The sequence below is a fragment of the Ischnura elegans genome, chromosome 1 (assembly GCF_921293095.1).
Source record: "Ischnura elegans chromosome 1, ioIscEleg1.1, whole genome shotgun sequence".
NCBI classification, from domain to species: domain Eukaryota; kingdom Metazoa; phylum Arthropoda; class Insecta; order Odonata; family Coenagrionidae; genus Ischnura; species Ischnura elegans.
Genome location: NC_060246.1, coordinates 58,084,847 through 58,099,926, shown reverse-complemented (window position 1 = coordinate 58,099,926; position 15,080 = coordinate 58,084,847). Strand labels below are relative to the sequence as shown.

The window sequence follows — 15,080 nt, the reverse complement described above, 5'->3', positions numbered from 1 at the left end:
CCTGAGGGAAAACATCTCCAAAAAATAAACGCAGATAAAACTTTTGCAGTGTTGAATAAATATCAGAAAGACAAATAGCTCCTGAATAATACAACAATAATGCTGGACCAAACATTGAAAAAGAGTTCTGTATTAATACAACTGTAAGGGGTATCAATAAGGAACATTAACAGCAGGGGGCTGCAATTTGTGCAAGCTTACATTGTAGTATCTCATTCATTATATGCACAATTGATGGTATGTACATCATTCCAGGGATGCCGACTTACAAAAAATATTGTGGGGGCCCAAACCGGGGATCTTGCCCTGGGAAATTTTTTAAGCAGTGAGTTTCAAGTTTTTTAAGCATTTTAGAAGAGTCATATGACCAACATTAGAACCCTGATAACTCGAATCTTGATATTTGGACACTCCGGAGAAAATCGACAAGCCTGGCACATTTTTTCCTCACACCCATAACAAATTTTTGAGGGGGCTCGGGCCCCCTCTCCTATGATATTGCTTGAACTACAATAAAACAAATCAAGGACAGCTAAACAAATTGACACGAATGATAGTAAGAGGAAAGATTAATATTAATTGTTACATTGTCAAAAATATCCTCCTTAATATGTTTGCCAGGATATATCAGCCAGAAATATTTAGTATTATATTTATTCAAGCCAGGAGGGCAAAAAATAATTTGCATAGTATGGAAATACATATTTGTAACTCCTATGAGAAGTAAACTAAAATACTGATTCATTTTCCACTTCCCAATAGTCATATGCATTTTTGATGATGATAGCATCTGGTATTTATGGGTTTCTGAAAATAACCTCCACACTTGAACAATTATCCTACGACAAAAATTAGGAAAACCTATTTCATAAGAACTTAAAAACTGAGGTAACAGGTGAAAAAAGGCATAATTTCTTGTAATATGATACTTGACCCACGTGGATAATTTAAAAGAAAATCATGGAAGTCAAATATTTCATATATTATGTCAATATGAAGCAAAATTTCAGAAGCTAAGGCATTTACAAACCACAGACATTTACTTTACCCAAGATTTTTTTTCCTCAATAACCTTCTAAAATGGCAAATCTGACAATCTCTTTGTCCATGCATGTGCTGTTGGTAATTCTGCTAATGGTTGATCATTGATAAAATACTATTTTTATGGCATGATACATTATCAAAATTTATACAGACGATAAACACATACAGTGGTCACCAAGGGAGTTTCGGTAAAGGGGACAAAAACCAAATGTATATAGCAGAGGGAAATCCATGAAGAACCTCTACATTAAATCATGGCTAAGGGTATTTCCTTACCTCAAACTTGGCATGCTCTTGCCTTTCACTAAATTGCTTGGAGGCTTAACTCTTTCACACTGGTCAGCTTTAGGCTCAAATATTTTTGCAAGAGCAGAGCAAGGCCTAGAAAGATGCTCATCACCTGTATCTAAACTATGATGACAGTCCTGGAACAAATTTTAGAAGTTAATAAAGTGCATCCCTCAATTCTGCTAGAAAAAAATGCAAATCACTCACTTTCTTCATAATATTCAAAACATATGATTGCCGATAAGGTAGGTTCATTGCCGAACCATAAGAAAATTCAACTCTTCATCTTTACTCTTAAAAATTTAACCTTACTTCAATGAAAACAGTTACCTACTGTGCTCACAAAAAAATGTGAATGGTGTCAAAAAGCCTGAATTATAGTAATAATTACCACCCTTTCAGCAAGAAATTATCTCAAACGTGGGGAACTTAACCATCTCTTCCTTGAAAAACTAATACATATATGTCAAATTATGCATAAAAATAGAGGTGGAAAAAATTAATGCGCAACTCATTTGTTTCCAATTGTGACCAGCTCAGTAACTCTGAGGAGATGTCCATCTTCTAGAAACATATCCACGTAATAAACTTATACAACTAGGACCATTAAAACTACATACTCCTTGTACTCGGAAATTTCAATCATACATGCCACAATATGGTAACATGTAAAATATCCACCTCCAACTTTTTCCTTGAATTTTTTCCAACAATGCTTTCACGCACATCTCACTTAAAAATGGAGTTTACTTTTATCTGGGGATATCTGGACACAACAAGCATATTTGGCATTGAAACTGCTGGTGAGTATAATCATGCCAGTGGTTTAGTAGGTAAAGTACCTTTAGTGGGTAAAGTACCACATTCAGCACGGAGCACGTCAATTGACACGGTACCGTCCAAGCCGATATATGGAGCACATAAATTGACGTGCTCTGCAGGTCGGGCCGGGAACCCTTTCTCCGCCTCCATACGTGACTAATATCCACTTCCGAGTCTTCCGATCGTGTGCATGGCCTTCAGCAAGCTTCACTCTTTCGAATCGTGTGCGCCGTTTATAAATAGCACTATTTGAACAGAATTTTGGTGCGAAAACCTCTTTTTCTTTCTTATTTTATCGGCCGATTCTGACGACTTTCATGAAAATAGTTGAATTGTGTGTGATTGAATGAATGTGTTAACACTAGAACCGCAGACGGGACTTTTTTGTCCCATCGCCCTTTGCAAATGTTTGCCATTCATGTACTAGTGGTTTGATCCTTGTGAAATTTACTGACTTTTGCTCATTTTTTATGCTCTTTCGAATGGTCATATTGAAAATATTGTACGATGTTTGGTTCACGAGAAAAACGACGATTTACCTAGAACCGCGGGATGGGACTTATTTGTTCCATATGGGGAAAACATACAATTACAGTTTTTTTTGTACACTTATTTTGTAGTTAGCATAATAACAGTTTATTACGAAGGGGATCGATGCACAGATACCATTATTCTTCCAGTTATAAGCGCAGAAGGGAATATCTGTGCACTGCACCGGCCGCCTACTCACACAGCGCCGGCCGCGTCACCTCTGCCCGGCGCGTCTGCAGGTCTGAGCTTGCAACCAACACGTCAAAATAAGTTTACTGTATTCCTAGTTATACTTAATAAAACGTTTTAAACATTACCTAAACACGTGTTTTGTTCACACAAACCACAAAAAAATCGTCAATTATACTTAAACATGACAGGATCAACATATTTTGTCAATGGGGCAAAAAAGTCCCATGCCGCGGTATTGGTGGGGTTGGAAAGTTCAGCAGTTCTAGTGTTAACCAGAGCTTTTATAGATCAAATCATGGTGATGGATGATTGGATGATGCTCACTCGTACACATTTCTGGTAATGAAAATTTCTAAGGAAAGAACATAATGTCCAGAAGATGACATATGACTACTGAAAATACTAAGAATTTATTTTTGAAATTAACCTCCCACCTTGCATAACCATTTGGGCAGCTGACAGTTGAAATTTGAATACCTTATTTGCATTGTCCAACCCCACTCCACAACCATTAACCATTTCCCACACATGCAATTCATTACCACTAGTGACGTCATGGCAAAATTAGCAGAGCCATAATGCACTTTCCTTAACTTTTAATAGATGTGAAATACTTTTTTTAATTACTAGTTATTATTTACATTTCATTACAAAATTTTTTGTTTTGGTTACAAATGCATATATTAGAAATTTTTAAGCAACAAGACTGATAAAAGTGTTGACTATTATGTCTTTTGTTAACCAGTGCCTGAATGGCATTCTGGCACGTTCCTGTACCATGATACAATTGATCACCACCCATGCTCTTTTCCTCCCTCGTCTGCAGGGAAAATTCCTTAATAAACTTGGCAGAGTGGAGTGAAAGCAGAGTATTGAACTACCGAAACTCAGGGTTTTCAATCTTAAAATTTATTTCATCAAAACATTGAAACAATTACACAATGGACAGAATTTACACTAGCACTAAAATTTTCTCATAAAATGTGTTTTACATTAACTTTTCAAATATTCACTAATTGACACAGACCTGATTAAGTTACTTGAAAGCTTAGAAATAATACATGTACTGTGTTTTGTGCCATTTTCTTTGGTTCTTACATTCTGATTGATATGATTTTTAAAATGAGTTATTTAATACACAAGAATTTTACATTGACAATGAAGTTGTAACAGAACTATTGTAATTTTCTAATCAGATTTTTTTGTCTACTTCCGTGATACAATTTTGTACATATTTAAGTTCAGAAGATTCTATTATGAACTAAGATGTTGAAAATAAAAAAAAGAAACTAATTTAACTTGCATACTAATGCAAAGATTTTATTTTAACAATTCAATGAGTTACAAAACTTTAATGCCTACTAAACAATTTACTTCATATAAAGCAGAGTGTTTCTCCTTCATAATTTTTTAAGGCATGTTAGACATGGAGCAGACTAGGTAATCAGAAAATTAAAGTAAATGAGTTGAAATACTGATAATAAATACCATACAGAAATTATTTCAGACTAAAGAATACCAAGTATTACTGGGAGGATGAAGGTAAATGACAAAAACGTAAAGCACAGGAGCCTTTGTTTGAGGTGGGAAATAATTCTGGGTATGAAAAGAGCTAGCATCAAAGCTAAGCTCATTAAAAATATAAAAGTTTTACCTATTGAATAGGAATGCTTTCAGGCAAGGCCCAGGCAATTCAAACCATACCTATACATAGATAGAACACCTATCCTGTAATCAGGTATAGCTTACATACAAAAAATAATCATGGCTATTCCTGAGCACAAATCTCAATGTGAATTATGATAACCTATATGTTATCTCCAGAGTTCAAAATCACATTGCAATGTATCCAACACTTTTAAATACAGTGGAACCCCGATCTATCGTTCCCGCATTAATCGTTTTCCCACATTCATCATTCGCCGCTCCTGGTCCCAAATTAAGTTCCATAAAGACAATGTAATTTTTTCCCACATCTATCGTTCCCCGAAGTATCGTTTTCCCGCATTGATCATTTGAAGATTGCGGTCCCGTCATATAATTTTCCCGCATCCATCGTTTGACAAAAATGAGACGAAGTGTTTACAACGTGTTATTTATGGCTGATAACGACAGACACATAGTTTGTATCTTACCCAGGAGATTGAAATACGATAGGGAAGCTGAGTGCCGTGGGATAGTTACATTAGCACATTTCCCAAGATCCACTATCCCCCCCCCCTATGAAAAAATTATATAAACCTGTTTCAAATTTGAAATTAATTGAAACAATAATTAATGAATATCATAATTCGCAAAAAATTCCGTGTTTCCTGGGACATAGGCAACCCGGCAAAACATTCCCGTGTCGATCGTTTTCCCGCATTCATCGTTTTTTTCATCCATCCCCCTGAAAAACGATAGATCGAGATTCCACTGCAGATGTAGAATTTTTCTTATTTATTCTGGTTAAAAAAAAGCATGTCAATGACATTACTACTATGTAATGACAAGTATAATTGAGGGGAGAGTGGGCAACAATTAGACATGGGCCACTGTGAGATAGTGAGCATATTTATTTTTGTAGTTGTGTGACAGGTACTGTTATATTTTGAGAATAACATAAAACTCATAATTAACCATGCTTCAACTTTTCATATGGTGGCCCTCACTCTATTGCAGATTGATGTACTTTCATTGTTTTTATAGTTCAAAAGTTAAAATAGGGGAGGGGTCAAAAAGTTAAAATGGCGTAGCCAGGGGAGGGGTCCGAACCACCTACTTTTAATGTAGTAGAGGTTTATTTTTAAAATAAACTTCTTTTTTAAGTAAAATTTGCAATAAATAGCTACTAAAATGTATTATTCTAATGCTAATTACCATGTCTTATTGTGACCCGACATTGGACCACATTCAGACGCTTGCAAGGATTTTTGTAAAATAACTTTAGAGCTATTCAAATTTACATTGCATCATTGTAAGCAGAGAAGAAAGTGTAGAAAATAGAGAAGTTATCAGCTAATAAGATAGTAATACATTATATCAATTGGAAAAAATATAAAAAATGATGAAGAGATTTTTGTCTCATTGTGGCCCACTCTCCCCTATTGAAAATTTCCTAAGAAACAAATGATTAAGTAAGAATTCTATTACTAAGTGATTTATGAACTAGTATCATGAAACACATTCTTTAGAATGACCATACCCCATTACATCATCCTAAATCAACAATCAAAGAAAATAGAACTATGTATTTGAATGGTGACATGATATGTATTTGAGAATACAACACCAGTTTGTTCGGCAAAAGACACACAAGGTAGAAAGCTCAATAACACTAAAAAAGTTCTCAAATGAGTAAAATTATGAATAAACTAGGTGATTTAACTTTAGAGCATCTTTAGACATATGCCTAAAAACTTAGCCATGTTCTTAGCCATGTTAGCTCGTTTAAGGTGAGCAACTCATTAAATGTGTTACTTTTCAAACGACATTATATATACGCATTTGATGGCGACTATCTTATACAGCATAGATTGTACCAAAGTATAGTAACCTAATTAAACTACAGTAACTTGTTTAAATTGCATTTAAAATCACACAAGCAAATAGATACAAAAACAGGTCTTACCTGATCAAAAAGAGAATTGGTTTTGGATTCCTCACGGCCAATTTTCTCCAGAGTTTTTTCTGACTTTGACAGCAGCTTTGTCTCTACAAATGCTTTCAGGTCAGCCATCTTCATTCTTTTCTTTACTTTTTCACTTGATCTCCTGGAATGACTACCTTGCTCATCTGAATGTTTATGGCCATGATAAGGAGATTCTGTTAAAAGGTGATGCTTGAAGTAAGACTACACCCTGACATTGCAACTTCGTCAGGTGTTTATATTTTTAATAAATTGACTCAGAATTCAAACTTACATTAAAAAGGTAAATTTCTTACTGAAAGACTCTGACAAAATCCATTGTTACATGATTTTATTAACAACCTTGACTGTACTTTAAAAACTTTTGCTTTTGATGTTCATTTCTTAAGGAAATAGTAACATGAATTTATGTTTTTGAATAGTCGAAGGAAATTTATATACACTAGTTGGCTAAGAGGATCAAGCACTAATTAAAACATGTAGGGTAAAAATAATAGTTTATCAATTTCATTACCCATTCAGCTAAAATGCATGCTTATTACATGTTGAAATAATAGATTTTCATAAATTTGAAAACATCAAGGGTAGGTATACAAATACATATCTATCTCAATGTGAAACAAAATAGATGACTAACACCAACACATTAATTTTAGGGGAAGTTGTAGGACAATGCAGTAACTCTAAAGATATCTACAGTGTATAACTTTAAAAATAAGGGCATAACAAACACATCTCTCAAAAACAAATTTCATGAAAATTCTCACCCGAGACATTTCATACCTTCAACCCCTCTGTATTGCGTGTGTCTGGAAAATGATGTTCATAAAAAAGGGCCAACCTCCAAAATACGTGCTTTAATTCAGTGAATTGCTTCAATTTATACGATTTCTGATAGAATCACGTTTTTCAAGAGGTGCATAGCTCAATACGTACAATCTAGTCAAATGGGATAAATATAGTATGAGTGGCTGTCTAGCACCTCGGTTTACACACTTTCCTGAAGATAGACCTACATTTACCCAATCTTCACCACAGTAGGAATGTGGTGTAGCCATGGTTGATTAGAATTGTGTACCAATATTTCATAATGTCTTTGGTCAACATTTATCGCCTATTGTGAGACCTGCAGCTGAATACTGCAAATATTCGTTACTGTGGTAGCATTGGAAATGTTTTGCTTTGACAGTGCTCCCCATATTTTATTTTAATGTTGAGTTTGTAAGGCTCACTTGCATATTTAACCCTAGGAAGACTGAAAAAAATTATCGCGTAGTAGCCTGACTGGGTCCAATGGACCCTTAAACATTTTCTTTACAATATTACTAGTTTATGATGAATTTAAGCTGAGTTAAGTGATGGTTTCCATCTTATTTACTTCCTCAACATATTTCTTCACGTCTTTATCATTATTAAATTATTTTGTTTGAAGCTATTACTGCAGGGAAGCATAATATTAATCCCTCTATCAGAAATATCACTCCACCTTTCCTATTTTTATGTATGTTCATTAACACAATTTCATTAACACAAATTACAATATGGATTATTTGTCAATGATAAATAAGATATGGAACAAATTTAATTAAACAAAAGTATGATGCATTTACAAATGTTATTAAAAACTGTTATGCTACTACAAGCACTGACTACAAGCATAAAATTTCTGAATTCTCTTGGCATATATTTTGAGCACATTGTGAAGAGGATGTTCGTGTTTTTCTATCCTTTTTGTAGCTGCACCTACGACACTTATTTTCCTAGGTTGCTAAGGTTGTCAAGGAGTGTGTTACATTTTCTTTTTCACAATTTAAATTCTTCCGCTATTGTATTTTCTCTTGGATTCCACAAGATTCATGAGATACCACTTTGTTAGGAAACCCTGTAGGCTGTATGGCATTTACAGACTTGAGCTCGGGTGGAATCCCTCGTTTACTTTACCTCATGATGTCTACAATCGCTAAACCTTTGAATAGAAGTAGGCGATCTACTTTCACATATTATGTTTCTGGCTGGTTAGTCCCTCAACCATACCTGTAACTAATCTTTTCCCTTGATTGACCTCTTTACTTTTATTAGAGTCTCTACCTGTGTACTCTTGGATATTCCACTTGTATGAATCACTTCTACCACTTGCAGACAAAATTTTAATTGTATTCAATATTTTAATTCCATACTTTCCTGGTTTTGATGAAAATAACTGTCTAAAGCACGGTATAGCGCCCACGTAACCTCAATAACTGTTCGTCAACTGTCATGCAGGATCCTGGCACGAATACATATTTCAAATATTCATGCTGCCCATCAAATATCTCTCTAATAGTCTGCAACTTATCTTCGCCTCTGCTTTTCCTCATTTCTGTCGCATTATCAAATCGAATAACCCACAGTATTATTTTGACTCTATAATACTGTTCTATATTAGTCGCCCGTCTAGTTTACTCCAAAGTTGTGAAACATTTTCTTTTTTGACTTGTAAAAATGATAAATACTAGCAATCCCACAACCTTATTTATTTCAGAGTAATTTTCTTCATTCTAGAAAGCTTGAAAAACTATATGCCTTTCAATGGTGGTCCATTTTCTAACAACATCAAAGATGTTAGGATGCCAAATTAGCAAAAGAGCAGAAGACAATAAAAATTCCGCACGGCGCACAGGATATGACGCAAAATATTACGCCATCGCATTCTGCCCTTTTTAGTGGCATGAGATTTTGTTTACCACTCCTCTTTCAGATTGTGCGAAATTAAAATTTTCCCCCGATAGGAATTCCCCATTTCCGTATTTCTATCATCTTCTAGCGAGATGAAGAAAAAATCGCATAATGGTCAGTTCTTCTCCATCCTTATTCAACACTTAAGGATTCATCTCCTCCGGAGTCACTACTACCCTCCTCCTGTCAGCGCTGTATGTTTAGATGCTGAACATGTCCTGCAATCTTAAGAGGAATGCACTCTAAATGTGTCTCACTATTAGCAAGCCTGTGAATAAAGTGCTTTGTTATGAATTGAGGTAAAAATTAGCAAAGCAATGTCTCATATTATGTTTCTGATATAATCAAGCAACTCAAAGAGCTCACAATGCTTTTTTATTATTATCTCAAAAATATCTTGATAGTTATTTTGACTGTAATATCCAAAGGGCGACCCCGATTTCTTAGCTCCTCAACTACACGGTATATCAATAGTCACTCTATGAATTCAGTCACATCAATACCTCACAACACAAAATTTGGTACTACTAAGTATCCTGTAAAGACAGGAATAATAAAATTGCTGTACATCATAGTAGATGAAAATCAATACACCACTTCATCTAACTAATCCATCTGAGGAGTAAACGATTTGGTAAATGAGGTAAATACTGAAGTAGTACATTAGAATGAAAGAGTATACTCTTTTATATAATCTGTAAAGGTTTTTACTGACCATGTACAGTATCAAAATGTAATGATGGAATTCAAATTCTTCAATGTCTTCAGTTAGATAGCTGGAATAAAAGCAAATGTCGGTAGGCAGCAAGACCACTCAAGCTTGCGAGCGTAACTTCTGACTTACCACCACGAAAGCACCGCAGACACTAGATGAACGGTCTCACATATAAAACTACCAGATTATGGGACTGAATGCAGATAATTCACACTGTGTATGAGTCGAACCAGAGAAAGTTGCAAAAACTACCCATTACGAAACGATGTGGATACATGTTTCTGATCGTATCACTCTAAATGTGCCATTGTAACGGCATATAAAAGGTTTCAAGCAAATCTATAAAAAATGCCCACCAATTGGTAAAAAGTATCACCTACGACTTTGTTTATAACTACATAAGCCTAGAATCTCCCAAAAATACAAAGTAAATAAGAAAATTGCTGATAAGTTGAAATGAGTTACCCATAGCAATGAAAATAGTCGACTGGGTCCAATGGACCCAGTCCGTCCACTATGTAACTTTGTAGTATACTAAAAAATGTAATGAGCCCATTTTCGTTATTTCTTGGTATGTTTTAGAGGACATACATTTAGGAAAAGTCACAGCGTCAAAATCAGTTTCGTGCATTTTTGACATAATTATAAACTTCCAAAACTACCAACTGGATCCATCGGACCCAGTCCGTCGTTCTAGGGTTAAATAGGCACGACCCGGGATTCGTAACATAGTTACATTTTCAGGTGAACTACGTTACGAAATGTGGGTTGTGCCTATTTAAATATACGAGCGAACCTTACTAAGTTTTATTGTTTTATTTACAATATGGAGAGGTTTCACAGAGTCAAGCCTGAAGTTATCAGTTATTTTTTAATGTTGAGTCACTACTGGCACTTAGGCTTCATCACCCTTGGTCCTATCCCAGCAGTCAGTAGCGAATGTTAGAGAGTCTGTTGGGTAAGGATATAGCCATACTGATACACCTGTTCCCTTATGATCAGCAAGTTGAGCAATGCTGGGCCTGAAGTAATATTGGATGGGTGTCCATTTACACTTTAACTGTTGTGAGCCTGTAAGCTCATCATTTCTGAGCTTATTCCAGCCCTAAAATGTATAATAACTTTGATCCGAAATCAGTAATATGCAAGGAAATGAACTAAACAAGGGATAAATACTTTTACATAGAATGGTATAAGACCAAAATAATAATAGCAGCATTAAATTTGTTAACATCACTCTACTCCACACTCTTAGCATAGAAGAAGGAAAGTTGATTATAGACCCTAGATAGGGAGTGAAACTCATTCTATCTACAATGGATTCAGAGTACAGAAAATAAGGGCAGAGTACTAGAGATAGTTTCTTCAATTGAAGCAAATAGACGGTTTTTTTCAGACTCCCTATATGAATTAAACAGCACATTACAGGCACACAGGGGATTTAATAGCTAAAACACTTTCCCTGGAACAGCCCCTGACAAAAAAAAATACCCTTAAGACATATATATATGACTCAATACAGTTGACCTCTTCCTAAAACATGTGATGAAATCTTTTGATGCAATGGTGAATGAAACATGTTATGATTTTTAGGAATCGATGGCTTATATTTTAATAATTCACGGCAACTAGAGTCATAACCTTATATAAGTGCAGTGGTACTCAAGTGGGAAACAATCAAAACTGTAGAAAATAAGCATAAGGAGCAGTAAATTAGAATCTAATTACAATTAAGGAGAGAATAAAGATGAAACTATTTAATAGTCATAAACATCCCATTATAATAATAACTGTGGTGAAACCATACACTGAAAATGGTCATAAGCTACATACAATTCCAACAAGACCACATTATAAAAAGAAAAATGGGGTTTAGTGATTTAAATTTCTTAACTATTATTGATACGATCATGTCATAACTTAATGGAAGAGGTACACAACTGTAACTTTGAATAGGTTATACAGAAAATAGATGGCAAAGAAAAGTACTCAGATGTGGTAGTATATGGAATAAAATTTTTTTAAATATGTATTACAATTATGATGGCCTACTTTGGTGTAAAATATCATGGGCAGATCATTACATAAAAGTGAGTTAAACAAGGAATAAAAAAACAGCTTGACCATCATAACTTATGAACTACAAAGGATTTTTAGCACTATCTATTTACAAATTACATTCAGGAAGTACACTGTTAAGCATAGAATAGCTATAGAATACATGGTATTCATTTACTCAAATATAAATTATAAAAATCATCTCAGAAGAAAATGTCAAGCATGTTGAATGCCTACATGCATCTTAATCCATATTTTATGACAACCTATTTCCGATAAAATCAGGCAGGTAACAATCTTTAACTTGAAAATAAAATGGTGTCATAAGATAGAAAGGGTATTTGTTATCTGGCTATAAACTGCATGGTTGAAATCAGATAAATACAATAGAGGGAAAATTTTCAACTCAACGGATATGGTTTTATAAAGAGATTTGGTCATTAGAAAGTAAGAGTGGGATATGTATATGCTTTAGAATAGTATACCTAAAGCTATTCATCATAGATTTGAGAACCTACGAGAATTACATATGTACTTGGTATTACCATGCCCAACTTAAATTAGACTGTATATAATATAATAGCCAGCAATTACAAAATTTCAACTAACCTGTAAGTAAAGAAACATCTTTGACTTCTGGTACTTCCATAAAGTCTTTCGACTCCCGTTTCTTGAGCTCAGGACTTTGGTAAATTGAAACTTCAATTTTTGGAATTGGCAACGAGTTGCTTCTACGTTTTGGCTGCTGTTGCATGAAGGTCTCATCATTGATTTCACGTAACCTTCAAACAATTACACAATTTTAAGTTTACCTCATATGATCTACAACTATAATTAAGAACTACACATAGATTATAACTGAACATTTTCAGTTCGTGACTCTTATTTCCATCGGGAGACTTCAGCAGGGCTATTCTGCTAAACAGGGCTGTACTTATGGCCGGCTGTAAGTTTCGTACGGCCTGACCTGAAATTACGGTCTGTACAGATTCCTCTCTGAAGGGGCCATATCTTATGGCCCAGCCAGAAGTCCTATCGCCCTTTTTGCAGGTGAGTATGAAAGTTATAATTGGTACTACATATGAGTTCGGCTCAACTTTTTTAACCTTTAACCGGTGACGTGCAAGAGACCGCTGCGTTTCGAAAATTATGAACACTTTCAAAATTGCTATTTAAAAATAACCATAATCCTCGTGAGCATCATAATTTTTCATAATAAGGGCATAGTTCTCTTAAAATTTAACGTTCTTATTATTTATTTCTGAAAATTTGCTACTGAATTTTAGTAGCGGTCTTTTGAGACCTCACGTCACTAAATTGGTAAAACCAATAAACATAACGCAAGTGAAAATAATTCAAAAAGTTGTTAAAAATGTTTCCTAGTGATTTTTCAATTATAATAATAATTAATAATTTGTAAGGAAGAATTGTTAGTTGCATAACGTGGATAATTAAGTACTTAATTAAAAAAGGTACGATAATAATAACAACTCAAGTGTTTTTTATATCAGTTTACTGATCCTGTTTCATATAACAATTTTTACTGAAAAATTTGGTTTGTATTGGGAATGCATAATATTGAATATAAGTTTGAATAGCTGAGAAGTCAAAGAAACAGTAAACTAAGCAACAAAAATGAGTTTGCTACGTTTTATGAATTTTTGTTTTATTGCGGTCTCCCAGACGTCACATCACTGGTAGTGTAACAAGAATTGCACGTCACCGGTTAAGGGTTAAACACTGGTCATTTTTTGAGAAGGCAGTTTGTTACAATGTGGAGAAAAAATTAATTCCATGGTCATAATCGAATTGGACACCTATTTTGGACAAATATGGATTTTCTTTAAACACTGGTATGGGAGCAGATGCTGGAGAGCTTCGAAAAAAGTGAAGAGCAAAAATCACGGATGAGAAGAAGCAGAAGAAATTATAATCTAAACTGTGATTTGTACCATACAGTAATAATAATATGTATTTTACATTTAATGAATAGAGTTAGAACTCCTTGTAGTGCTAACCTTGTCCTTCCAATGGTGTAACTATTGTCTCATGGGTGCAATCAATTGCCCCCAAAAGCCTGAAAAATCCAGCCAACGCATGAAATCTAAGGATGAAATTGAAACTCTAAGTTTCATTTATCAATTTTATTATCAGAGGCTTAAGTTTAGGTCGCTGTATAAAATTTTTTCATCAATATGAAATTATCATTCTATCCTCGATTTTTGGATGGCATTTGTCCTTCACGTCGACTTACTGAAGATTGCCTTACTGCCAAAAAAATGTCTTGCCCTAACTTACTTTGATAACCTCCCTCATGAACCGTACTACAATGAGAACCGTATACTATAAAACATATCGGTACCGATATTTCAAGTCACCTATAACTTATAAAAACAAATAAGCAAGAAATCTGTAAGCAAATGTAGCACAGAAAGCAAAAAAAAGCCAGTTCCTCTGTTCACTTCAACAGAGCATCCATTTAAAAAGTATTTCTAACTTTTTAACTATAACTGAACGCTAAGTGAATCCACTATCTCTACTTACAAGGTAAGTAAGAACTTCTCTTGATGCATGGAAATATTTAACGAAAATATTTTCTTCATAAGTGAATGGATTACACAATATCCTTAATCCTCCATTTTTCCAGATGAAATCGATGTCTTTCTTTTACATACCTTGCCAATGCCCGTTGAATCCGCATGTGCCCCCATGCAATATTCATATATTTCTTGAAACGATAACTATTTAATCGATAACACTCCATAAATATCTTTAATAATTCCTTGGGCATGCAATGTTATTTGGTATGGCCCATGCTATGATGGCCTCCTAGGCAAGTCATAATATTAATGCTTTCAAGCTTTAGCTACCACCTGACTTATGATCTTTTGCTTAGAGGAGAATCGCTCAAAGCCATAGGTATGTCTCAAGGCCGCAGCTATAGTCGATTTTGACTAATGACCTAGCCATATGGTTAGTGGAATAACCCTGCAGGAGACCTTAATTATTAAATTAGACACATAAATTTAGGAAGAATTATGATAAAATAAAATCAATTTACAAATTGAAAGCTTAGCCAAAAATAAA

At 34.5% G+C, this 15,080-nt stretch overlaps 1 protein-coding gene across 1 annotated transcript in view; it reads right to left on the bottom strand.

The window, feature by feature from the left end:
- The window catches only part of LOC124161146 (protein unc-80 homolog), a 134,860-nt gene that overhangs the window by 78,227 nt on the left and 41,553 nt on the right, over positions 1–15,080 (bottom strand). The window contains exons 14-16 of the mRNA XM_046537385.1: positions 12,603–12,775; positions 6,488–6,681; positions 1,321–1,469 (exon numbers count right to left, since the gene is read on the bottom strand). Of these exons, the coding sequence (XP_046393341.1) occupies positions 1,321–1,469; positions 6,488–6,681; positions 12,603–12,775 (516 nt within the window). The remainder of the gene's footprint in view (positions 1–1,320; positions 1,470–6,487; positions 6,682–12,602; positions 12,776–15,080) is intronic.